Source organism: Dasypus novemcinctus, chromosome 1, assembly GCF_030445035.2.
Source record: "Dasypus novemcinctus isolate mDasNov1 chromosome 1, mDasNov1.1.hap2, whole genome shotgun sequence".
Classification (NCBI taxonomy): Eukaryota; Metazoa; Chordata; class Mammalia; order Cingulata; family Dasypodidae; genus Dasypus; species Dasypus novemcinctus.
Genome location: NC_080673.1, coordinates 131,383,852 through 131,411,375, shown reverse-complemented (window position 1 = coordinate 131,411,375; position 27,524 = coordinate 131,383,852). Strand labels below are relative to the sequence as shown.

The 27,524-nt window shown below is 36.9% G+C and overlaps 1 protein-coding gene and 1 pseudogene across 1 annotated transcript; both read left to right on the top strand.

Annotated features, from left to right (window-relative positions):
- The first annotated feature begins 471 nt into the window (after positions 1-471).
- Positions 472-12,014, top strand: AREG (amphiregulin). The gene is made up of 7 exons (XM_004465331.2): positions 472-538; positions 3,010-3,112; positions 4,197-4,445; positions 7,004-7,205; positions 7,830-7,985; positions 9,951-10,062; positions 11,826-12,014. The coding sequence occupies exons 2-6, from the start codon at positions 3,061-3,063 to the stop codon at positions 10,042-10,044; spliced, it is 753 nt and encodes a 250-aa protein (XP_004465388.2). The 5' UTR covers positions 472-538; positions 3,010-3,060; the 3' UTR covers positions 10,045-10,062; positions 11,826-12,014.
- Positions 10,436-25,773, top strand: LOC101412533 (mitochondrial import inner membrane translocase subunit Tim17-A-like; annotated as a pseudogene).
- The last annotated feature ends 1,751 nt before the right edge of the window (positions 25,774-27,524 follow it).

Sequence of the window (27,524 nt, the reverse complement as noted above, 5' to 3'; positions counted from 1 at the left end):
GTGGACATGCCCTGAAAACTACTGTATCTGTCTTTGTTTTCCAGGTTCCAGGATTTTTCTTGGAAAGAAATGAATATATTGTTTTCCACCCCATATATATATATTTTCCACACATACATATATATATATATATATTTTTTTTTTTTTCAGGATCCTGAGAGTAAGCACCAAAATGAGTAGTTGGTTAGGAGCATCTGCCTTGAGCATCACCTTCTGGGTAGGTGAGGAAACCACCAATCTATCAGGACAAAGAAAGTTGGCTACTCTACTCGAATTTCTTGAAATCATCCCTTCTCCTCTCAGCCTAGCATGCAGAATGTAAAGGATCCCACATTTACATGGGGTTTGGCTTCCTACTCATGCATGTATTTCAGAAAGCCATGACACATGAAGAGGTGCTTCATTGTGATGCGATTATGATGACACCCCATGCTACTCTATGATGCACTATAAAATGCTCAAAATGGTTAGTCTTAATTTGAAGTAGGTACAGAGTTCATGGCTTGAAAATACTGAAGGGGATTACTTCACTTATTCTGTAAGTAGCTCCATTTATGAGTCACTTAGCCTTCAATATGATTAATATCATAAAACTACCATAATATTCAGGCTAATAATAATTACCATTTATTGAGTACTTACCATCTGCTAGAAGTTGTGCTACTTATTTATGTATCTTATCTTATTGGATTTGCCCAACAGCAGATAGGCATCTTCATTCCTCTTTCAGATGAGAAATCTGAGTCTTTGAAATAAAAAGTAACATAGTATATGTGGAATTTGTATATGAAAACCTAGGTTGGTGTGAATCAAGCTCATGCTAAGCACTAAGCTATTCTCTAACCCAACACTATCTTATGTGCCATATCAATGGAAATTATCACCCTCTGAATTTCCAATTGGAAAAAGACTAAGAAATTACCAGTATAAACACCTCACTTTCACTTCAAACAGAAAAGTAAACCAGTGGCAGATTCGCACAACTTGTATTCACCTCAATAAGAAGAAAGAGCAAGAAATTTGGAAGAGTAGGGATAGAGTGAAATTGAAACCCAGGAGAATGGAAAGGTGCAAAAGTGTAGACTACATGAGCATAAAACAAATCTCCACCACCATCTTTTGAAATCTGCTGGCAAGTTTCTGAATCTCTGAATCACAATCGCCTCATCCACCAAAAAAGATGACAATGCATGCCCCTACTTCATTCTGGAATGGGTGGTGTCAACTTACCAGACTTATTTTCCACTTCTCTCACACCTTGTCATCAGGTCTTCTTTTCCTCTAAACTTTTGCTGGGAAGGCCTCTGAGGGGCCTCTCCATTTTTCCACAAAAATACCTTCCATAATATAGGTGAAATTAAACTGCGCCCTCTTGTTTTTCCATGACAGTATGAACCCTTCTTATCATCTGATAAGATATTAGAATTGTGTACTTATGAGTCTGGCCCATACCACACTCTGAGATCTTAGGGAACAGGGACTGGTCATATTCATCATTTCATCCATCCCCATCCCTGCCCTAAATATAAAACAAAATGGGTGACTTACCCAAAATATGCTTTCAGCAAATGTCCAACAGGAGAGCTGGCATGATTCAATTCTCTTTATTCCATCACACTAAATGCATGGCATTATTCAGTCTTTTTGCTGCAGAATGCCATTTTTAAAAAAGTTCCCCAGAAAAAGGAAAAATGCACTTGATCCACATTCCTCATAAGACTGTTTTATATGAACAATCAGGGAAGAGATATGTATCTCCAGACAAGGAAACTGTTAAACAGAAAAATGCTTTTCTCTTCTTAAGTCTAGAAAAATCCAGTTCTAGAGATGTCATTACATCAAAGTTAGTCAAATTAAACAGATCCTTCCCCTTCATTTTATCGACCCTGATCATCTACTAGGTTCTAAATGAACTGGCCTTTTGTCTTGGGATTTGAGAGACACAGGTCCAGTACCTGCCCCTCATCTCCGGTAACGCCTTATGCCCACAGGCTGATATATGTTATCCCTAGAGAGTTATTCCGTTTAGGCTAAGCATTGTTCTCTTCAGAAATCCTCTTTGCAATCATCAGTTTTGTCCTTCATTCTCCCATTAGAGTGGAAAAGGTCCCAGTTTTACCTACCTTACTTTTTCTTTTCTTTCCTTTTTAGAGACTGCCTCTTCTCTTCCTAGAATATTAGGACAATGATACCGACTTGGCAAAGTTTTTGAGTGACGTGGTGTAGGTACAGTTCTGACTGTATAGCTCGGCAATAGTAAATATCTTTGATGAACAATAAGGAAATGGGGTGGGAGGTGGTTTGAAATTCTGACCACTTCACACTAGTGGATGGGAAAGGGCCTGTGCTTGAGCTATGGGCCCTCCATAAACAAAGCTGCTCATTTGGAGGCGCTCCCTCTCCAGTTATTTATGGCACTTATGATTGTTAGTGACATCAGCACCGTCGTTGCTAAGCCACTCTTGGTCTTTATATCTTAAGGTAGTACTTTTCCTATTACTCTCCGTTCGTTGCACCATGAAGATCAACCAAACTATATACAGAGCTCTTCCAGGTGGATTTTGAAATTTGGGGACTTCCGACGGTCAATTACTGACTCCTAAACTCCAGCCCCGCCCGAGAACAGGGATCGGGTATTTTTTACGCTTCCAGCTAGAGGGTAATTTCGATCTTCTCCCAGGGCCCTCTCATGCACAGGGGGTGGGGCTCCTCTCTCCTGTGCGTGGTTTAGGGTGCTCCCGGAGGCCGCCTGCCCACACCCACGCCGCGGCCGTGACGTCAAGGGCCTGCCTCTCCCCGCCCGGGCTTTCCCCGGGGCTGCTATAAAGCACCAGGTGCAGGCGGCGCCGACGGAATGTGCGCACACCTGGGTGCACGCGCCCGAGTGCCAGCCGGGCGGTCCCGGGGCGAGCCGGCCGGGACTTCCAGCACATCTCACGCTGCCGCCGCTCCTCCCCGGCTTCCTTCTCATCCTCCGCTTCCTTCTCATCCTCCTCTTCCTCCTCGTAGCTCCCGTCTGAGCTGCCCCAGAAGCCGAGACGGCACCGCTTGGAGGGACCAATGAGAACGCCGCTGGCGCCCGGGGTGCTGCTGCTGGTGCTGGTCGGTGCAGGTGAGGACACCGGGCTCGAGCTGCGGGCGCTGCTCCCGCGCGGGCAGAAGCTGTCGCCTTTTAAATTGCCGCTTCTCCAGAACTCCCTTGGGCGTCCCGCAGAAGGAGATCTCTGTACCTCCCGCCCTAAGCCTGACTCCCTAGGAGCAAGAGGGTAAAGAGCAGGTGCCCTAGGCGTTACAGGGCGGGAGGAAGGTGCCTGGCTGAGTCCCAGTATTTTAGTCCAGCCGAAGGAGACCTCAGAGATCAAGTGATCTAACACCTCCGTTTTACAGATTAAAATAATAATAATAATTAACAATAAATAACAGCAACAAAACCCAAAAACCAAAACCGAGGTCCAGAGAGGTGAGATGAATTCCGCAGATCTTACAGTGAATGGGTGAGCCACGTCCTCGGCCCAATTGCTGCCTCTGGCCTAAATTCTCTATCCCCACTGTCTAGTGATTTTATTTTTACCTTTCTCCGAGAGCCTCAGAGTGTCTCAGGGAGAGGTAAGAAACACCACTCTGATACTGTTTTACTGAGACCTAAAAGATAAACAAGGGCTTGAAACTCTGGTTCCCTGTTTCATCTCTGTAACAAAAATCATAATGAAAGAATTAATGAATCATTATCAACTACCATTCATATTACTTGTTACATTTTGTATATGTGATCTTTTAATATACAAGCATTTGTTAAGATAATCTAATATTTATATCCAGAACTGTCTTTTAAGATGGGCAGGATGGCATACTAGCAAAGACAAGTACATTTGGAAAGCGGAGTGATAAGAATATTTAGGCATCACTGTTAAGTACTTACATGAGATTAATTGGACAATATTTTTTTGATGTGGAAATTAATACAGACTATGGAAAAGAGAACTTTGATAAAAGAAGGCCTGTAATTGGAAGAGCTGAGTTTGCTTGTTAGCAAAATCTAAAGTTGCTTTCATAAGTGACTCAATCGCAAACAATAGCACATGTGCAATAACTTGCTTTGGTATCAGAAGATAAACATTTCTACTAAATGCAGTTGACTGGCAAGAAAGGCAGCTTGCTTTACTTTTTCTTTTCCTCCATTGATCTTTCCCCCACAGTTCATTATGCTGCTGGATTGGATCTCAATGATACCCACTCTGGGAAAAGGGAGCCATTTTCTGGGGACCGTGGTGCTGATGGATTTGAGGTGACTTCAAGAAATGAGATATCCTCAGGAAGCACAATTTCCCCAGGGAGTACAGTGACTTCTGGTAGTGAACTGTCCTTGGCAGCCGACTATGAATATGCTGATGATTATGATCAGGAACCACACATATCTGGCTATATCGTAGATGATTCAGTCAGAGGTGAGTAAAGGATGAAATGAAAATGTAGCCTATGAGATGTGGGTTTGTATAAGCAAAGTTGCTTCAAAAGAGAAGCCCCTCCTTGGATTTCCTAGTGGTTTTCTGTGTACCTTTATTTCATGCCCTTTAGGTAAGCTACAATCTGCCAGAGACAGAAAGAGTCTTATGTAGGCACCTCCTCTATGGTTAGAGCTCTACCAGAAGTTTTATGTTCCATGAAGTCTAATCTTCAGAACAACCGTATAAAGTAGGAATTATCCTCATTTTGGAGATGAGAATATTGATGCTCCAAAAGGTTGTTTTGCCCAAGGTCCCATAGCTAGCCAAGCATTTGAGCTGGAATTAGAGCTCTGATTTGTGTGTTTCAGATGCCATGGTCTTTCCCACTCTGCTACATGACCCAGCTTCGGAGATAAGTAGGCATTAACCAGTTCTATCTACTTTGTGTCTTAGGTTTTCTATCCACTCCCCAACCCTACCCTAAAAAACTGTTTTTTAACAAAAATAAGGGAGCCAGAGGGAAGTATTAGGATAGGAGGAATTGGACTTTAGTATTTAAGTACTAGGTTGAGAAATTAGTGATTTTATTAATAATAATATTAAAGACAAAAATGCATGGACTTTACATAGCTAAAATCACAGTTTAACCCCAAATTCCATTTGTCAGTTAAATAACAACAATCCATGGTTTTGGTTTTCTTCCATGGTTGTTATTGGATCTTGTAAGAAGAGTATTTGCTTAAAATGAGGGCCATTGCTCTCATATTACTTTGGAGTTTGAGGACAGAAAAAGTTATCAATAAATCACTTCTAAATATCCTAGAAACATCCAGTATGGAGGCAGGGCATGATTGCTTGAGAGCTCCTCTGGCTTCTTCTTTCTCACCTTAGTTTCCCTGTCTCTTCTCCCTCCTCCTGGCTCCTAGAACTGGTGAAGGGACAGTAGATGGTACCACAAGGGTGACAGGGTAAGTGGCGGGTGGGAAAAGCTTTGATAAACACTCTACTTCACCCTCTCACTTCTCAATACGCTTTTTTGTGAAGTGGGGAGAGGACCTCATTTTATAGTTCTTATTTTTTAAGAAGTGAGATTTGAGCATTAAAGTGTTCCCTTAAAGATGTTTTAAGTTGTTAATATGGAAAGACCAATAAATAGTACTGAAAATGACTACTGCTAAAAACTGCAACACATTGTGAAATAGAGTGAAAATATTGGTTGTGCTCCTTTGAAACATGTAAATTAAATATCCATCCGTTAATATCTATTGCAATGTTTTGATATAGTCACTATTGATTATTTATCTTTGTTTATATTCACGATCTGTCTGATAATGTTCAGAAATGTTTCCTTAAAATGCTCTTAGAAAACTTATTCTAACTTGTGTTCTTTTAACATCAGAGGAAAGTTTTTGTTTAAAAATAGCATAACTACCTATTAAACTTTGCTTTTAATTTAATTGTTAATGCAATTATAATAACCTAAAATATTCATAATATTGTTCTATCTTGAACTTCCTAGTTAACCATTATGATTTTCTATTCAACAAATGGGTGCTGGATGGCCATTAGGTCTGATGGAATTTTCTCTTTTCATTGGGCTGTATTTGCTAAATACTTTCTTTGATAAACCCAGTCAGGCATTAGTGTAACAAAATATGCAGCTCTCTCATGAAAGACTCCCTGTCTTTTGTATGTGGATAAGCTATAGCAAGCATAATTTATAAGGCTAAATAAAAGTTTCTATGCATCTGATGAGTTAAGATGAAATCTTGAAGCTTCAAGTACAAATATTCATGGACTTTTATTTTCCAATAGATTGACCACAGAAATGAGCCCCCTGGAAGTGATTGGCTAATTATTATCTATTGTAAGCTGGTAGTTGGAGAAAATTGATGAAATGTAATGCATAATTCTAGATATACCCCTGTAGAAATAGCCACTAATTCTCAACTGTAATAGTGAGCACAAGGCTAATATGGTTAAATAAAATCAACAAATACACCCCATGTGTCATTTTAATTAAATGACATTGATCATCTCTGAGAGGAAGCATAGTATAGTGGAAAAAGAATAAGCTTTGTCATCCCAGCACTGTTATTTTCTAGTTGCTTATCCTAAGGCAAATTACTTGTCTTCACTGACCTTCAGTTTCCTCATCTGTATCAAATGGATAATGATACATAAAACTGTGATTTTGGTTTAATCACATTAGTGCTCCTTACTAAGAACTCAGTGTGTATTAGAAATTCTAGATATGTTTAAAATATTTCACAGATTTTCTTAGACATGTACCTCCTATTATCAATAGTATTGATAAAAATATTAACAGTCAATTAAAAAATATATTTTTAGGAAAACAAAATAACAAAAGGGTTCAGAGGTTTAAATGCCATATGATATATTCTCTTTGTCTATGCATTGTGTATATATTGTATTAATGAGACAAAACATGGCCATTATCCTCATGAACTCTCATTACTATGGTTTCTTCCTTTCTAAGTGATATTCAAGATGGAGATTGTTGCCATAAGTCTTTTTTGTTGTTGTTGTTCTTTTAGTTGAACAGGTAATTAAACCTGAGAAAAACAAAACGAAGAGTGAAAAGACTTCAGGTAAACCCAAAAGAAAGAAAAAGGGAGGCAAAAATAGAAAAAACAAAAGAAACAAAGGGGAGAAAAACCCATGTGATGCAGAATTCCAAAACGTCTGCATTCACGGAGAATGCAAATATGTAGAAGACCTGAATGCAGTAACATGCCAGTAAGTTTACATAAATTATACAGAGTTTTAAATTTCTAACACCATGTCTGAAATCCCTGGCTGCAGAAAACCATTTCTTTTTCCAATGTAAAAACCAAGGCTTGCAAACTTTTATTTATAGGACCAGATAGAGATAGTAAATATTAGTATTTTACGTTTCAAGGACAAAGATTATGCACATACATATATCAGTTAAAATGCAATGATTTTAAAATGTCCAAACTACTCTAGTTTTGTGTGGTAGGTATAGAGTATTTGTAAATAAAAATTAATTTTAAAAAATATTCTGTGTGCAGGCTTTAAAAAAATGGGAACTTTGCCAAATTTGACATGTAAATTGCATTTTGCTGGTCCCTGTTATAAACCAACATTTCACAATATGTAAGAAGCTGTTTTTCAAAAAGAATCTAAAGGTTCTTTTCATATCATATCCAAACTAAACTCAGCTTGTACTTATACTAATATATATTAGACTGAAATGTATTCTATGTCACATGATTTTGAAATATTAGCATAAATTTTTTAATGTTAAAATTAAATTGGCTGTTTGTGACCTGGGAATTAAACCTGAAATATATTGACTGCTTTTAGTGATTATAATTTTTAACTGTGGGTTGTTTTTAGATGTCTTAGTGGTTACTTCGGTGAACGGTGTGGAGAAAAATTTATGGAGACTCACAGATTGAATGATGGTGATTTATCAAAAATTGCTTTAGTAGCCATAGCTGGCTTTATCTCCACTGTGAGCTTCACAGCTATCGCTGTTGTTATTGCAATTCAGTAAGTATGGCATCATTTAAAAATTTATAGTAAAATAATGCCAGGCTATTTCTTTTCAGTATTTCTATCACATTCTACTAACATGTTTTGGATGAATTATACAATTGACAACATGTAGTCTCTGGTTTATATCTTTACATTGTATTGACAAAGATCCTAGAACATGGTCAAGATTTAGAATATAACTTTGGCCACCACTGGAACTTAGTATGTAAAGCCCCTTTTCAGAAGATCTAGAAAATTTTTTGAACTTCAAAATGAAAAGTGATGGTTTGTGGCATTTTACATTTCCACTCATAGCTACTTCTGAATCTCATAAAGTATTGGCATCTTCTGTGAACATCTTAAGATTAAGCAAGCCTCCTAGTGACAAGCTAACTAAGATCTAGTTGACAATAGGTTGTCAGAGATACTGTTGTGGTACTAAAAGCCACAAAGAGCTCGATAGCAGCAACCAAGAAAAGTTATGCCTTCTGCTCATATTAGAATAGAAACCCTGAATTAGGAAATTCCTAGAATGGTGCTAATTCACTTGGAGCTCATGTCCATTTTGTTATTGTGAAATACAATAACATGAGGACTCAGTCATTAAAAAACAAACTTTTCCTCCATATGGCACAGTGCAGGAAGCAGGAGCAATTCTATTACTGTTCTACTCCATTAGTATCCATTAGTGTGCTCACAATAACAGATTGCATACTTTTCTTCATGACCAATGACTGTTAGATCAGAGTCTTCTATGTAGTAGCTACTGATGGGTAGGTCAAAATGGCATTGTCTGTCAAACGGAAGTCACTAAATAAGGGAAGTTGGGGGAGGGTGTGAATGGCTCTATGATGACTAATGTGCTGCTGGAGCTTGAGAAAAGCAATGGGCTCATTATTCTAATCTTAGGTCTTGGTAAATTCCTTGAACTGGATTATGTACATGATCTACTACTAAAAGAAACAGTTTATCTTCTGCCATTGTTTACTATTATTTCACCTGCAGCTCATGATAATATAATGTTTTAATACACATAAAGTTTGGTGTTTGGTTTAAATTGTTTTTTTTCATCCTAGTATTTTTTCTGGTATTTTAGTACTTCAAGCTAGATATCCTAAATGTATTTAAGAAAGATAACCTACGCCAAACATTGTTCTTTATCCTAGAAAGGTGGAAAGAAAAAGCATCAGTTAAGGGAGATATTTTGTAATAATTATTTAACATTGTAATTATTCAATTTGAAATATTTAGTAATCATTTATGGAAAAACTTTATCATGGTGACACTCTTAAAATTAAGAAGTACCTTGCTTCTTTTCATGCATATTCTCCTTGTATTTGAAACATATAACAATGCAAATACTAATTGTTGTTGTTTGTTTTTCATATTTGGGGTTTTTAAAATCCAAATATACAACAAAGAAAAAGTTCTTATCATTTTTAACAATAATGTTTAGTAGATGGAGTAAAGAAGGTACTACTAAAAATAAAATTGCTTGTACAACACCAAGACATTTTTAAACCATTGTCTTTTTTAAAAAAATAGAAAATGGAAATAAATAGAGCTGGAAGGAAATGTTTATTATATTGAGAAATAAATAAAACCCTACTTGTTTTGTAATCCTGTTTGTAAAAATTTCAATAATGTAAATTGGTTTGTGCAAACATAAAGTAGTAAAACTATACCATCTTCTTCCTCCAATTGTACATGCAACTGTGCTAAGTTCTGCCAAATAAAACCACATATGGATGTAATCCATGCCTTCTAAAAGTTTGCATCCTAGGACACACTTATTTAAATCCGAGTCCTCTGGAAATATGCCTACATTAGGTCAACATAAATTTCTCCTTTGGAAAATTGGTATTAGGTTTGGCTTGGTGTCCAGTAAATTCCTTAATTGTCTATAAGGACTCATGAAAACCCTGTCAACAAATAGATAAGTAGAACATGGGTGACAGTAGAATGTCTTGTTCTCTGAAGGCTTCGTAAACGATACTACCGTGAATATGAAAGAGAAGTTGAAGAACGAAAGAAACTTCGACAAGAAAATGGAAATGCACATGCCATTGCATAACTGAAGATAACATTACAGGTCTGAGTTTTAACAGATATCTTTACCTTAGATCATATCCTATACTTTTGGAAAATATAGCACCTGTTATCTCTGGAAAAATGAGGAAAGTAAATGTTCTTAACCGTGGATGAACAATGGCTATATTATTGTTTGAGCATGGGATGGAGTTTGATATTGAGAATGGACTATGAGCTCAATCAGTATTATAAAGTTTGGGAAGACACAGATACTCTAAAGAGCTAAGTAAGTATGAGAGAGGGCAAATAAATTATGGGACCGGAATACTAAAGAAATAAAATAAGTTTCATAAGAAAGTAACCAATGGAGTGTGAGGAGTTTCCAATGGAAGATAGAAAGAATCCCTGACAATGCATTTAGTGGGCATGAAAGGATGTGCATACAGAGCTATCGAGCAGCATTTGACATGAGCCTTAAAGAACTGATGAGGTTAGGATTGGTGATTATGACAGGAAATGAAGGTTAATAATATTAGATGGAATAGATCATTTTGGGAACTTGTGAAAATGGCCTAGTTTAATGAATGTTAGGGGAAATAGACATGTAATGATAGGTTGAAGTGACATGGCAGAGAGACAAAATCAGTGTGCCAGCACTAAAAATGTGAGGAAGTAGAAATTGCAGGTTGATTTCCCTTTTAAAGAAAGGGAGTAGAAAGGGAAAGGGGTACAAATTTGAGAGATAGTTTGGTAAGTATATATGTTATTTCTGTTTTTGTAAAGAAAGCGAGCTGAGCATGTTGTAGGCAAAAGGTAAGTCAGTATAGATGGGGATATTTCACTGATAACAAAGGGCAATAGCTAATGAAGAAAACACTCATAGGAGGGAGCTGAGTGCATCAAGGACACACATAAAGTCGGCCAGAAGGAACTCTATTTCCTCAAACAGACAGGAAAGAAGATGCCACGTCCTTAAGTCACTGGTTTTCTCATTTTATTGGGTCTATGAATTATTTGGAATGCTTGTTAAATAACTAAGCCCAACCCTAAACCTCATGAATCAGAATTTCTAGTTTTAATGAGCGCTCCAGATGGTTCTGATACATATGGTCTTCCAACAATACCTGGAGAACCCAATACCTTCAGGATCAGTTAAATATATATCTTATGTTCTGAGCCTAGTACAGTATTAGCACATGAACTTATGAAATGGGTAATTATCCATGCCAGTGTTATATTCAGTATTTATTGCATCAAAATGTGCTAATGTTGGCTTAATATGTTGAAGCTTAGACCACCACCATGAATAAGGGTGGATTTTTTATTTTTTAGTGCAACTGAGACTTCTCAACATAGGTCCCAGGATGATTTCAGAAAAAAGAATATGCAGTGCTAGCATAGAGTGGCTGCCTATTAACTGCTAGCTACTATTATTATGTTCTTGGTACTAATTATACTAAATTAACTGTATATCGTAAATACCCTGAGCCACTTAATCTTTGCTTTTAATTATGTCCACTGCATAGGAAAACTATTTCTCATGACTGTTATTGCTTTTTTATTAAGCAGAATTTGATCAAACAGGTTTGAACATATGTAGGCTTCTACCTAAGTTAACATTTAACCAAAGCAGGTGAAAGAGGGATTCAAACCCAAGTGATACTTTGTCCCTTAAAAGTTCTTGTAAAGAGGGAGAGTGTTTTTCATAAGTTCCCCTAGAAAAAAAAATGCTAGAAATTCAGATTCATGATTTTTCTTCAAAATATTCTTAAAGCTATGTTGGAATTGAGCTTGTCACTAACACTTTATTCTGTTTTCTTACAGGATATCAGATCAGGGTCACCTCCAGGATACGGTTACAACCATGGATGATGAGTTGGTTCCTCTTTTCAGTGGATCATAAGAATATGGAGCCTTTGTGTTCTGATCGCTTTAAACTTTCAATTGTTGCTTTTTATGCTAAGTCTTATTTCTGTATATAAACATGCATGGAGATAAAAAATATTTTTTCAAGTTGTAAATAATTTATTTAATATTTAATGGAAGTATATTTATTTTATAGCTCATTAAACTTTTTTAACCAAACACAGTTTGAGAGTTTAAATATTAGTTTGGGGATTGCAAGACCCTAGCATATTTACTCCTAAGACATATAAAAAGGATTGCTTCCTCTTTTTACTGCTTTTACATTGATTTAAAATTTTTTTTCTTTTTTTTTTAGAAAGTATGATTAACAGGAAAATTATGAACTAGAGTCACCTGGCCCTCCTACAAAAACTAATATCCCAAACCAGCCTTTCTTATTCCATGTAGAACTTATACCAAGTCCTATTAATTATGAAAGTTTCTGAAAACAACAGGTGACACTGTAACAGTGGACCCCAATATTATATTATATTATATTATATTATATTATATTATATTATATTATATTATATTATATTATATTATATTATATTATATTATATTAGCAAATCTACTGCCTATCACCAAAATTACCAAAGACAGGGAGACAAGAATAGGCTTATTACAACAGGAACATTTCAAGAGAAACAGGAAACATTTAGATTTGAGACTTCTTTCCCTAATATCATGATATACATGTTTGTGGCAACTAAAACCCACTCCTCTTCCCTCCTTTTGCTACTTATGCTTACAGTATTTTCACAACTATGTGTGTGTATTTGTGGTGGATGCTCTTGCAAGCATATTACTGTTATGGGGCAATTTATAATCTGATTCAGGGCTGATCAACTAAGTTACCTTGGTGCAAAACACAACAGAACTACCTTTTTAATGTGTGGGGAGTATTTTTGAGAAAATAAACCAATAATAAGCATAATACCACTAATAATCTCATAGAATTTTAGGTTGAAAGGTGCCTTAAGCAACAACACTCCTGTCTCTGGCATACCACTCACCAAATCCTTGCCCAGGGATCATCTAGCCCTGTGGTCCCCACCCTGGCTACATTATTTCCTATCTGCAGCCAGTGCTGAGAGCCTCAGATTCACCTCTGGGTGAATATCTTCAGCACACATTTTTTCATTCAGCCTGTTTACTAGATATTCATTGTGAATGAATCTAGTAGAGTGCTTAGAATATGAAGCAGAAAAGTCCTGACTTTGAATAAATTTACCCCCTCATTGGGAAGAGAGGGTTTGTCTTGTCAACACAGTATGGTGAATAACTGGGTGAGGTACTTGACAGAGTTCTAGGAGAGCCCAAGGGAGCTCTCGCCTAGCCTAGCCTAAATGACTCAGCAAAGTTTTCCTGGAGAGAGTTTATGTCATGACAGGTATAAACAAAATTACAAAGTCATCAAACAGTATGACCTGAAAGAGAAAATACAGACAGGTCAGTATTATCGAAATAGAAAGTGTGAAGTCAGCAGAGGTTATAAAGGAAGCTGGAGTAGGGAGGACAGGGTTACACAGGACCTTTAACTTAATTGTAGGCCTGAAGGTGCCATTCAAGGCAGTAGAGCAGGATAGAAACTTGATCAGATTTGTATTCCAAATACGTTATCAGGCAACCTTGTCCAGGAGGAACTTGAATCAAGGCCAGAAGTCAGAAGATTCGTTAGGAGGCAGTTGATATATTCTAGGCTAAAAATGAAGAGCACCTGACACTGAGAAGTTGAAGCAGGAAAGTAGATGTTCAATATGGATTTGAAGTTTGGGTTTTTAAAAATATATAGCTAAAATGCAAAAACAAGGTGATTTATTGACTGAGGGTAATGATACAGTGAGGGAATGGAAGAAATCTGGATGATTCTCAGGTTCCTGAATCTTGGGTAGCTGGGTGTCTAGTGACATAATTTCAAGAAGGGAAATCTCTTGAACTGGTTTGCTGAATATTCTAGAAGGGAGGCATGGCTATTCATTTATCCTTGACTAGAGAATTGCTCTTCTTTAATTTGAAAAGTCATTCTTACGAATCTATAAGGAATCTATGAGTAAAAAAGTACCAGCTGAGCCAGTTAGTCAACTGGATGAAGCCTGTCCATCACCCTCACATCTGGGAGGTAAAATATGAGAGGAGAAAGACCAGGTGTGCAAGTGTAATAATGAATTCAGTTTTGGGATTTGTTGAGTTCGAGGTGTTGCGAGTTATCCAGTAAACATAGATATACAACGCTGAAGTTCAGGGAGGGAAAGAATTATAGATTAGGTGTCATCAAAACATATTTGGCAACTGAAGCCCCAAAGTGCCCAAGATTACCAAGGAAGAGTATAATGGGCAGAAGTAAATGTATCTTCCCAGTGGTTGCCAAACACTTGGAGGGAGGACTCAGGCCACTGTAGGCATGGTGGAGGTTCTAGGCACATGGCAGGCCCACTATCCCATCAACTTTTGTACCTCTTCAAGTTAAAATTAATTACAGTGGTGTAGAAGAAAAAAAAGTACTATCATCATCATAGCTCATATATTCAGTACTTAGATATACCACAAACTGTTCTAAGTGCTCCACATAGTAATTTACCTAATCCTTACATCTTCCTTAAAAGGTAGATACATTTTCTAAGTAGTAAACTGAGTTTCAGAGATACTAAGTAATGTGTCCATGGTCACACAGCTAGTAAAACAGCATTAGGCTCTCTGCCTTCAGAGTAGATCTGCTTAAATTTCTCTCTCTACTGCTTCTCCTACAGTCAAGGGTTTGTTTTGGCTTTAGAGAACTCTATCTGCACACCAATTTAGTTGGTTCTAAACTGCCATCCACTTATAAGACACTAAATTGCTGGATATCTTTAAGACCCAGATAAAATGAAACTTTTTTAAATAAAAAATCTACATGTGATGTCTTCACAAAATTTCCCAATCCATACCCTCCCTCATCATCCCTTAGAATGTGACTGATCTCTTATTTATGATATAGAATTCACACTGGATGATAAACAAAGACCAGGACATATCAACCATATAAATCTTGGAGATACACAATTAAAGCTGGATGTTTCTCTTTATCCAAAACAGTGACTCCACGTTCTGAAGTCTGTTGTTTAATTAATTTGATAGCATCTGTGTATGTGTATTTTGCTTAAGAGAAAGGCAATTTATGAGTTACTTGTTGGTATAAGATTGCAATATCAGCATTCCTTCTTGGAAGCAAATCCCACTAAGTCTATTCTAGGATTTGATAACTAACATCTAAGTTTCCATTTTCTCTCATGGTCTCAGAAGCTAAGGTCAAGGGTCAAATTTAATCCAGAATTGCTGTCTGGCAGGTTAAATAAGGAATGTGTGCCAACAATTGGAGTTGTCAGAGCTCCTAGGTTATCTCCAGCATTGTGGCACTTCGGAGAGGAACACGGTATCACAGAGCCCCGTCCTTTAGAGCTCCTCACCGTGGAAAGTGTTCACAGAGAACAACTCAACCTTTTCCCTAGTGCCCTGGTTGTAGCCCAAGCTTTGGTAATAATTCTGCATATAGAAATTCTGCTTTTTAGCTCAAAATCTTCTGCCCAACTTGCTTTCAACTTAACTGTCTCTTCCTTCAGGATGTCTTCTTCCACTCTCCTTGTTGCCACCCCTTTCTTAAACATTCAGAGCACTTATTAATATTTCAATTATATAATTATTTGGGTAATTCTTTATTTACTATTTTCCACTTCCACCGTTCTCTAAACTTCAAAGGACAGGGAATATCTTTTTCACTGCGCCATAAATATATGTTGGTTAAAAAATGAATAATTAGAGGTCCTCCATATCATTTCTTCTTACAAATGCCATCATTGCAGAAGACATTTCACACACAACTTTATGGGTTTCAAATACTCAATAACTTCTTTACTCACTAGCATCAACCCTTTCATGGATTACGGAGTGACAATAACTTTTCAAATGGATAGCGTCATCATCTCTTTAAAAGCATGTAAAACGTATCCACAATTTTCAGTTTTTGTGGATCTCACATGGGTGCTGCATTTAGAAATTTCTTATGTCTAAAACTGTCCTTGGTACTAAATCAACCTTTTATTTCCTTCATGTATTCAACCAGCATTTTTTGAACATTAATTGCATGAAGAACCTTGTGCCATTCTAAAAGTGACAGGAAGTGAAATAGTCTGTTTCCCAAGAGCTATCACTTAAAAAACCTGGTTCCAAGAGGAAAACAATCAATCCCAAAGAAATACAGATTAGGCAGGGATATTGTTAGTAGGTTAACAGTGATGATAGAGTAAGAGAACAGTTCTTCACTTAGGAAAATTGTCCATTTCCTGATTTCCTTTTGATTCTCTTCTCTATTCCTAATGATAAGCATGATGCCTTTCTAATAGTTGGTACTCAACATTTGCTATTTAAGTTTTCTTCTGCAGAGAAGTATACTTGATGGCTCAAGCGATGTAGTCAAGATGGAGAGTATGCAAGGGAGACTTGCCCCTGGCCATCTGCGGATGACTGTGGTGGGGTTGTCATGATGGGGACCATAGGTGAGGGTACCTTTCAAGCTATCAAAGTTTTTCACAATTTTAAGTAGGAGTAAACCACTACGAGGGAGTTTGGCAGCTATTAAAACCAGGGCTCCACAATTGGGAGGTAGCTTTGCAGTTTGGGGAGGTCTCTTTTCTGTGATAGACTGCAGTAAGTTTCAGGTCAGATGGAAAGATGATCCCTGGAACTCCACCACCAGTGATGCCTTAACAGGAGACATACTGGAGGCAAGAAAAGGACCAGTGGCTGTGGTTGGGTCAGTGGCGAAGGGTAGTATTCTCCTGGCTTTAATTGAAGGAGCTGGTATCTTGTTTACATGATTTGCCTTTGCGCAGTTTCCCAATAGTCCTAGTTTGCTGAAGACCTCTCCCAAGTGCCTTTGACTCAGTTACATCCTCACTTTTGGAGACTATGGACAATATTAGTAGGACTGGTACTTCAGAGTTTCTTCAACAAAATGGGCTGTATTTCAGGAGGATTTTGGAAGACCAAGTTACATTCTGTTTTAGAAACTGTAGGTGGGACAACTATGACCAAATAGGCTATGAAGAGACAGTTGGCACTTTTTTCCTATTTAAAGGAACAAGGGGGACATTTAAAAGATAATATTTATTTATTCACACTTGGATTGCATTCATGATCAAAATAAATATCTGATATCATAAAAGGGAAATCTAATAAATGCTTAGAAAATGAAGGACCACATCAATAACAGTAAGATGTGATTATCATTTCCTTGGGGATACCTCTGCCTGGTTTTGAGTGTCCTGTTATTCAAACAATTAAAAAACTCCTAGAACTTGTTGTTTCTTTTAAGGTAAAAATAATTTGTAGAATTCTGTTTCATCTTTGAATATTGCAAATAATGCAAAGTCCATTCAAAACTGTGTTTTATAGTTCACACCTCATTTCATTTGAAGTGACTTGTGTGTAAGAAGAATTAAACAGTCAACATGGATCATTCCAGAGTAAAGGGTATAGTAAAATATTTGTCCTTTATTTTGTAAGGTCTTGGTTTTGTATATGTTGGCCACAAAACTGTTACCTTTAGGGTTAGTTTTTTTTTGGAACTAATAATAGGTTGTGAAGGAAATAATAAAGGGTATATTATCAAGCAAGTTATCACTCTAGATTATGAGCATTTAATCATGTTGGGGAACTCTGGAAAACAATATAGAACACACACATTAAATATATTCCAGGCAAGGAGTAAAGTAGCTGGAATATTTATACACAAATTTCTGTCAATTATTAGTGAAGAGCTGCTCCTGAAGAGGGTGGGCAATATTAAAGTCTGAAACTTCTGGTCTGCCCCATGCTTAGGCAAAGCAAACTCCAGTGGCCAGAAAAGTCCTCAGAGAATGGCATACAGGTGGGCAGTAGGAGAATTGGTGCGCTTGGAAATATGAGCCTAGGGAATAAGTCTGACACAAAAGTGACTGGTTTACAGCCAGAAAAAAATGTAACCCTTACTTATTAGCTATTTTGTCATTCACTCAACAAATAATTAAAAATAATTATTAAACTGAAAAGTAGCACCTCATAAGGAGACACATCCATAAACTTACCAATGGCATAAAAGACACAGATAGTGCCAAATCAAATAATCATCTTACTTAACAATTCCCTGTTAGATGAATCTGACTTTTAACAATTGTTGCTAAAGTAATAAAATAGTTTTTCTTCTGTAGCTTGAAAAATTAATATAATCACTTTGTAACACTTCATGCAAACATATAAACATTAACTTCCAATCGCTCAAATTACAAACATATACAATGTTCATTTAATGATATATTTAACAAATATTTTTGAGCTGCATACTACAAGTATAGTGGTACTTTGGACAAAGCAAGCCAACCTTCTTCCAGGTCTCTCTGGGGAGACCCAGTATGTCATAAACTGCTCTGGGTGTACCTAATATATGTGTACTAATGGTGTGGTGGTTGGCAGCTTGGGTCAGGGGGTCATAATGCAATAAAATTAAAAAGTAATTTTTAAAAAGCATAGCAAAAACTCATATTTCTAGACACCAATTAATATATTACAAAAGCTCTTTGGGTTAAAAAAAAATCTTAAAGAAGGTAACAAAAATACCTAAAACATAATGTAAATGTTATTTCTCAAAATTTTTACCATGCAGCCAAAGACATATTTAGTGGAAAATTTATAGATTCAGATATAATATATTTACAAAAAAATAAGAAAAATTTTAAAAGAAGAAACAAGTTCAGCAGCATGCAATTCAAAATTTAGAAAAACAACAATAGAACAAACTTAAGGGTGATAAGAAAGTAAATATTTAAAATAAGGGCAGAAATAAATGAGAAGGAAAACTGAGAAAGAAAGCAAAGCAAATTTCTTTGGAAATATTGAAATATCTATTAAAACTGATCAAGAAAAAGAGAAGATGCAAAAAAATGAACTGCAGACAGGAAAAGGAGAAATAACTACAAAAACAAAAGATTTTGAAAATTAAGAGGGAAAAAAAGAGTACTGGAATTGTGGTAGAGTGAATAATATGCCCCAACAAAACATATGTTACTAATCTGCATTCTTGTGGGTATGAACCCATTTGTAAATAGTATCTTTAAATACATTAACGTGAGTCAGGTGAGTCCCTTGTTTGTTAATAGGATCTTAGAAGATCCTACTTAGGTGAACCCAAACTGAATGAGGGTGGGCCTTAAATTCAGATAACCAGAAGCCTTATTAAGAGAAGAAATTAGGGCAAAGTCAAAGAAGCCAGAAATAAGAGAAAGGCACAGAAGGAGACCAAGGACATCACTATGTGATGGAAGGATGACTTGTAAGCCAAGGAATCTCAAGAATAGCAATAAGCCAGCACTGGAACACTCTAGACTCTGGAGAGAAAGGATGGCCTTGCTGATGTCTGGATTTTGGACTTCCAGCCTCCCAAACCATGAACCAATAAATTCCTGTTGTTCAGTCAACCCATTATGTGGTATTTGTCATAGCCACCCTTGTAGACTAAGAGAAGGATCAACATATACAAATAAATTTTAGTGGTTTAAAAATAAGGGAATGTATTATCCCTGTTAAATAAATATAGAAGTGGGATGGACCAAGTTTGCTCAAATCAATGATCCAATAATAAGTATAAAGATCTAGATCCTTTTCCCTCTTTCTGCTGTGTTATCCTCATGTTTGTAAAGGGTAATAATATATAAAAACTCCAGATATAGTAAAGTTCTATAAAAATACAAAAAAGTATAAAATATCAAATGGTCAAAAAATTACAAAACTTAAATAAACCAATAAACAATAAAATATTGAAAGGGTAATTAAAGTTTATTGCCCACCAAAAATCAAACCAAAACAAAACCAAATTCATATTGTTTTACAGCTATTCAGACTATAAAGAGTACAATCTTCCCAGCTCATTTTATGAAGCTAGTGAAGTCTTGATGCCAAAGTATAGAAGGGCAATGTAAGAAAAAAAATCATGAGCATAATTTACTTCTGAACATATATGTGAAGATTGAAAAGTATATATTTCAAATTATACCATGAAAAGCAGTTTGTCCCCAGGAAGGCAAGGATGATTCAATATCAGAAAGTATATTATAATTTAACGTGTTGCTATGCATGGTATAGAGTAAGGAAAAAAATACAATTTTCTCCTTAAAGGCAGAAAAAAATGATTAAGGTCAAGTCTCCTTAAATGAAAAATAATCATTTAAATAGAAATAGAAAGACACCACCTTAACCTGATGAAAGCTATATACCAAAACTTATAAGGGACTTTATACTTAGTAGTTAATCAATAGATACATTTTCATTTAAGATTAGAAATAAAGCAAGGATGCCTATTATCATTTCTACTGTTTAACACAGTACATAAATTCTAAACAAAGTCATAATAGAGCAAGAATTGGTAGTGAAGAAATTAATCTGCCCTTACTTGCCAATAATATTATTAATATAATCTTTCTAAAAGAGCCAATAGAATCATACAAATTATTTGCTCTTGTAAGAGAATTTCATTAGATATCCAGATACAATACAAACATCCAAAATTGATATTTTTCTACACTAGCAAATTATCCCAATTTTAAAATAAAAAATAAAAAGCATTCACAATTGCTATAAAACTATAAAAATTCAGTCATTAACAATGACTATCTAAAATCTCATTGAATAAAATTTTAGATACCTTTTAGAAGAAAACTCAGAAATCTGAATAAAAGGTGAGACATTCCTTCTTTCAGACTTTATGCCCTAGAATTTTTGATTCTCCCCTCTAAGGCCTTTAAATACAACATAATACTAATCAAAATTTCAACTGACTATTTTGAGAGCTTCTTAAATCATATGCTGAAATTTACATGGTGTTTTAGCTTGCTACAAACTGCTGGGAGATATACACCAGAAATAGGTTGGCTTTTACAATGGGATTTATTAGGTTAAAAGCTTAGAATTCTGACAATGAGAAAAATTCCAAACCAAGGTATCAGGTAAAGCTCTCTCTCCAAAGTATTGTTCTGATGACCCTGGCCTCTTGCCATGTGTCCGGGCAAAATGGTGGCCCCATAGCCCCTGCCTTTTCCTCCAGGCTGTGTTGCTTACAGCTTCTTGCTCTCCGTTGGCCTTCTTTCTCAGCCTCTTGGGGGCCTCTTCTGTGACTCTACGCTGTACTGATTCCAGCTCCAGGCTCCAGGAACTCTCTGTCTTTGCAGCTGTTCCCCCCTGTGTCTGCAGCCTTTATTCCCCAGTTTATAAAGGACACCAGTAAGAGGATTAAGGCCCACGCTGGGCCCTTCTGAGGTAATCCAATAAAAAAGATGAACTGACTCTGTTAACTAAATCTAATCAAAAGGTCCTCTCCACAAGAGGTTTACACACACACACACACACACACACGAATGGATTGCCTGTTTAAGAACAGGATTTTCTGGGGTCCACACAAAGGTTCAAACCATGGGAAAAGAATGGTCCATGAATATATGTCATTGAACAGTAACAACATCAATAACAAAGCAAAAGAGGAGACTTAGTGTAGTAAATATAAAGACATATGAGGTAAAGTAGTAAAAGAGTATGGTTCAAGCATAGGTAGGGACGAATAGATGAATGAAACAACACAAAACTTAGGACAGTTTATTACTTGATAAAAATAGTACTACATATTAATGGGCGAAATGGACTGCTTAGGAAGTGCTGAAGGGAAAACTGCCTTAGAATTTGGAGAAAAATAATATTGGACAACCACCTTACACCATAGCCTAAGGTGGATTCTAGAAGGATTAAATTTCTAAATGTGAAATATAAACGTATAAAGGTAATAAAAATAATATAGTGAAATATATTTGTGAATTGGGGTAGAGAAAGATTTAAGCAAAATCTAAAATACAAAACACAAAGACTATTTTGATTATGTCAAAATTAGGGAGTTCTGTTAAAGGAAGAACATCATGAACAAAACTGAGACAGCTAACAGAATGAGAAGAAATGTGCAATGTCTAAAACAAAAAAAAAGGGATTATAATATTCACGGAATGACTAAAAATCAACAAGAAAATACAGGACCTTCAATTTAATGAGTGAAAGGATATGAGCAAGTAATTCCCAGAATTGGAAACCTAAATGACTAATCTGCATGTGATCATGTGATCAGCACCAGTGCTTGCCCATGTGTTGCTTTGATGAGAATTATAAAAAGGTACCCCTTCCTCCAGATGGCTACAGCCCCATGCCAGAGCATGCAGAGCATGGGCTGGATTTCAGCTCCTACTCACATTCTTGGCTGAGCATGTCTTTGTAGGTACAAAGCTTACATGGTAGCCCTGCCTATAAAGAGATGCCAAACTTCCTGGAAATGACAGAAATGAAAATCAGAACAATAGGATATCATTTTATGCCCTTCAGATTTGCAAAAATAGCTGGATAAGACCAAATGTTGGCAAAAATCTGCATACCTAGGAATCCTTAAGCATGATTGGTTGGAGTTAGCCTGGAACTGCCATTATGGTCGTATTAATCAAATTAAATATAAATATACCCTTCGGTCCAGATTAAATATATCCATGAGACATGCCCACCAAGGGTCTTGCATGAGGATGTTCATTGTAGTGTTGTTTATCATAGTGGGTAATGCAGAAGGCAAATGCAGTGAATGCATACTGTGGAATACTATTTAACATTAGAAATAAAATATAAATACAGCAAAATGGGTAGACTTTTAAAAGGTGATGTTGACTGTATTAGTCTGCTGAAAGGCTGCCAATGCAAAGTATCAGAAATTTGTTGGCTTTCATAATGGTAATTTATTTGGAGGTAAAAGCTTACAGTTTCAAGGCTATGAAAAATCTAACTCAAGATACCATAAGAAGTGCTTTCTACCAAAGTCAGTTGTAATGTGTTGAAGCAAGATGGCTGGTGATCTCTGCCTAGTCTCACCATCCCTGCCATGATTCTGCTCTCAGGCCCAGCTGCTCCACTTTCTTCCCAATTTCAGCTGCAACCTAGAATAGGGCTTGTTATTGGTCTTGGCTGTTTTGTTTGCTTCAGCTGTAAACTATCAGGCTAATGGTTGTTTTAACTTTCTCCTTTCTGTCACATGGCAGGATCAAAAATGACAGAGCTCCATCCTGTGTCTAAGTGAGTGTCCTTTTATATCAGACCCAGCATGGGGATGTGAACTCAACCTGAGTCCTGCCTCACTGACATAGTTCAATAAAAAGCCGTACAGCAATCTTAACAGGTAATCTACTTAAAGTCCCCTCAACTGAATTTAATTCAACCAAAGGGTATCATACCCAAAGGAAAAGATTAGTTTACAAACATAATCTTTCTCTTTTGGGGATTCATAAAATAATCTCAAACTGTCACACTGACTAAAATAAGTAAGAAATAAACCAATACAGTTCACATTAAATTACGTTAAATAAATACATATTTTACCAGGCACACACAAAACACATCAGAATGTTTGCCTAAAACTGAGAGAATGGTGACTGGACCAGGCACATGGCATGGGATGATAACTAAATAAAACAATGGGAGGTCTTCCATGGACTGATTTTGGTAGCATGACATGAAATTAGGAGCATGTTTATTCAATCATCTGCACCTAAGATAAAGCAAAAAAGGGAAAAAAGAAAAAGTAAGAAAAAGCACCTAATTAAAATTACAAATGGTAATAAGCAAATGAAGGTCTGGGGAGAGGACTGTTATAGACCAAGTAGATGGGCTCCCTGAGGAGGTGCTTGATGATAGCTGAACAGTATGTGGGAAGTTACTAGTGCCCCTAGACCATTATGATATGGAAAGTTGCTCAGGCCCTTTGAGAAGCTGTGGTGAGAAGAGGCTGAGGGAGGGCAGGGCCAAATCTTCCACAAGGCATTGGAGAAGTTTGGATTCTTGTGTATGTGCACTAATGAACTACAGATTGTCTTAAAATTGAAAAGTCTCAGATCTGATTAACGTATTATGTTGCTATGTGGAGAATGGAGAGAAGAAAATACAGAGATCAGTTGTTGAGGAGACTCTTTCAATGGTCCAGGAGAGGAAAGCTTGAATTAGGATGGTGAAAGTGGCAATGGAGAGAAGTAAGGAACTGTTTGAAGATAAGAAAGGCTTTGCCTGGGGACAGAGAATTTAAGGAAAAGTAATAGCTCTTGTTAAGTGTTTAAAGCCTTATCAATAAAAAAGCTGGGGGTGGTGGACTTGGGCCAGTGGTTAGGGCATCCATCTACCACATGGGAGGTCCAAGGTTCAAACTCCGGGCCCCCTTGACCTGTGTGGAGCTGGCCCATGCGCAGTGCTGATGCATGCAAGGAGTGTGCTGATGCACTCAAGGAGTGCTGTGCCACTCAGGGGTGTCCCCCGCGTAGGGGAGCCCCACGTGCAAGGAGTGAGCCCCGTAAGGAGAGCTGCCCAGCACGAAAGAAAGTGCAGCCTGCCCAGGAATGGTGCCACACACACGGAGAGCTGACACAGCAAGATGACGCAACAAAAAGAAACACAGATTCCCGTGCCACTGACAACAACAGAAGTGGACAAAGAAGAACACGCAGCAAATAGACACAGAGAACAGACAACCGGGGTGGGGGGGTGGGAAGGGGAGAGAAATAAATAAATCTTAAAAAAAATAAAATAAAAATAAAAATAAAATAAAAAAGCTGGTACTCTAAAGGAAAAACATGCTTCCATTGTTCCAATCCTTTTAGCTTAAGGCAAGGAAGAAATAGCTGAGAATTCTCTAACAAAAGACTTCGCTATCCCTGAAGTTTTAGACTCCCAGTCAATGGAATTATTTAAGCCAAGAATCTATGGTAGGGAAGGAATGGATAGCAGTAGTGAAATCTTCATACCATAGGTTGGTTGGACTAAATGACTTTTTGGTCTCTCAATGTTAAGTAACTCTCATTACATGAAGAGTAAAAGTCCATATAACCAATTAAAATGTAAAATACTCATATTGCTATTAAATACTAGGATAATGGAAACAATAAGGTCACCATAGTTCTGTGCTTAAGGTTTTAGTAAATGGATTCAGGTCTGAAATACCTTCCTGAAGGAGATAAGCTTGAAATAATTTTTTAAAATAACTTTATTTTTATAGAAGTGCATGCTTATTGTTGAAATTTAAGAAGAAAATAAAAATCACCCTGTAGTAGTAGCCAAAGGGGTGCTGATGCAAAGTACCAGAAAACTGTTGGCTTTTATAAAGAGCATTTATTTGGGGGTAGAAGCTTACAGTCACAAGGCCCTGAAGAGTCCAACTCAAGATACCATAAGAGGTATTTTATCACCCAAAGTCTTACCATGTGTTGACACAAGATAGCCAGCAATATCTGCAAGGGTTCAATCTTCCTCTTTCCTCTTAAGGCTCTGTGGTTGCAGCTTCTTCCAATCTCAGCTGTAGGCAGGCATAAGGCTCGTCACTTTCTCCAGGGCTTGTTTCATTACATGGTTAGCTGCTCTGTTTTCTTCACAAGGTCAGCTGTAGACTATCAAGTTTATATCTCTTCCCAGGGTGGTGTCTGGAGCACTCATTCTTCTGCATATCTGCTTCTGTGTTTGCCTTCTCTGTGTATTTACTTCCTGGTGCTTCAGCATCAAAAGTCAAACTTTCTCCTCTCCCATGTCATTTTCGGTGTGAGTCTCCTCCCACTCAATGTTCTACTGATGTGGCCAAATCAAAGCCCTAATCATAATATAATCAAGTAAAAATGAAACCTCTGAATTTAATACAATCCAATATGCCCAGAGGAACAGACCAGTTTACAAACACCATCCAGTATCTATTTTTGGAAATTATAAACAATACCAAACTGCCACACTCCTAAATTCCAACAATCAGAAATAACTCTTAATATTTGAATGCATATTTTTTCAAAGATTTTTCTCAATATGTATGTTATTTTTTAAAAATTGGATCAAACTTTTCATACTGTTTTAAAGCATACTATTTTACTTACTCTATTGTACTCTATTACTCTATTGTAAATAACTTTCTCATATCATAAAATATTAATTTATAATATAACATTATATGCTAGAGGATATTCCATTATATAGTCAATCCTTGGACATTTCGTGGATAATTTTGAAAGAGGAATGGACACAAAATGGGTTGACTTTCTAAGTAAAATTTATGTCATATGCTATAAGAATTTTATGGGTGGAGAACACAGTTTGAATGATTCTTTTTACTGGACAAAATGCAAAGCCTTAGCAAATAACAAGTGATTTTAATTGAGTGCTTACCAGGCAAGCTTTAAGGACCGTTCATGAATAAATACATTTGTTTCTTACAACTCTACTAAATATCAATCGTCCATCTAACAGATGAAGATACTTCGGCACAGATTTTTAGTAACTTCTCCAAGGCCACACAATTGTGGAGGTGGCATGGAATGCAGAAGTCAACCTTCAGGCCTGCCCTCTTAATTACCATGGTACCAGAAGGGGTAAAGGGCAGACAGGAGCAGCTTTCATCTCTGGTTGATACAAATGTTACATTTCTGAGCTTACAAAACATACTTCAGCTGGGTTCAATTCAAATAGTTTATAAGTGATGTACATCACTTTTCTTTTTAGCCAGGAACACTTACTCCCCATACTACATTTCCATAGAGGCGAAGTAACTACTCCTTACTCCATCTGATCAGTATTGGAACGTTTCTGCTTTCTCCATTCCTCCTCTCACTTGATTTTCCTTAAAATAAGATGGTTGACTTACCTACTTGGTGGATTGGTAAAAGATAAAATCCACTGGACTTTGGTTATCAGAAAGTGGAGTCACTGTACAGGAAAGATAAGGGTCTGCCCTACCTGTGCTATCTTCCTTCTTCTTGGATAACTGAGAGCAAGCATGCTGAGCTTCAGATTTTCTGCCTGTAACTAGGTTGGTAAGTCAGATGGATGCATATTTATACCTGCCTTTCCTCAATTTAGAAGGGAGGAAGAAGGAAGTCCCATTTGGGGCTTAGATCCCACCACCATTGTTCATCCAGGTTTACCACTCTGTACCATTGATTCTTTGGGCTCAGTATAGCTGCTTGTTTCTATTCTCAGTTACTAGGACCTGAAGAGAAGAGGAGAGAGTGGTTGAAACCACAAATCTCCAGCCATCTTGTTTGCTGAAATTTTTACTGTGGGACTAATTGTGGGACCCTTTTGGAATCATAAATTCCTTTAAATGTAAATAAAACCTTCCTCCATTCATACACATTTTTTGTTAGTGTTTATAGGTTGTCCATAGATTCCCTGCAGTCCATATATTAACCACCCAAGAATCCATGGACCAGGATAAAGAACCCTGGATTAAAAATGCCCTACTGGGTTCTACATGTCTTGTCTTATGTTATTTTATTTTTCCCCTACACTCTAATGCAGTCAATAGATGCTTGGTATTCTGTAAGACTCAGCTCCAATTCTAAGGGTTTCTAAGTAAGTAAAAACTCCTTCCATCCTAGCCCTAGATTTGCTGCTGAACGTAAGAATTCTTGGGAGAACATAAAAGAAGCATTTAGTTTATTCCTGGGAAGATGGCTGGGGGAAATTCCTAAGAGTAGGGATGTCATTTGAAAGAAATAAAGGAGTTTTGTAGTTTAG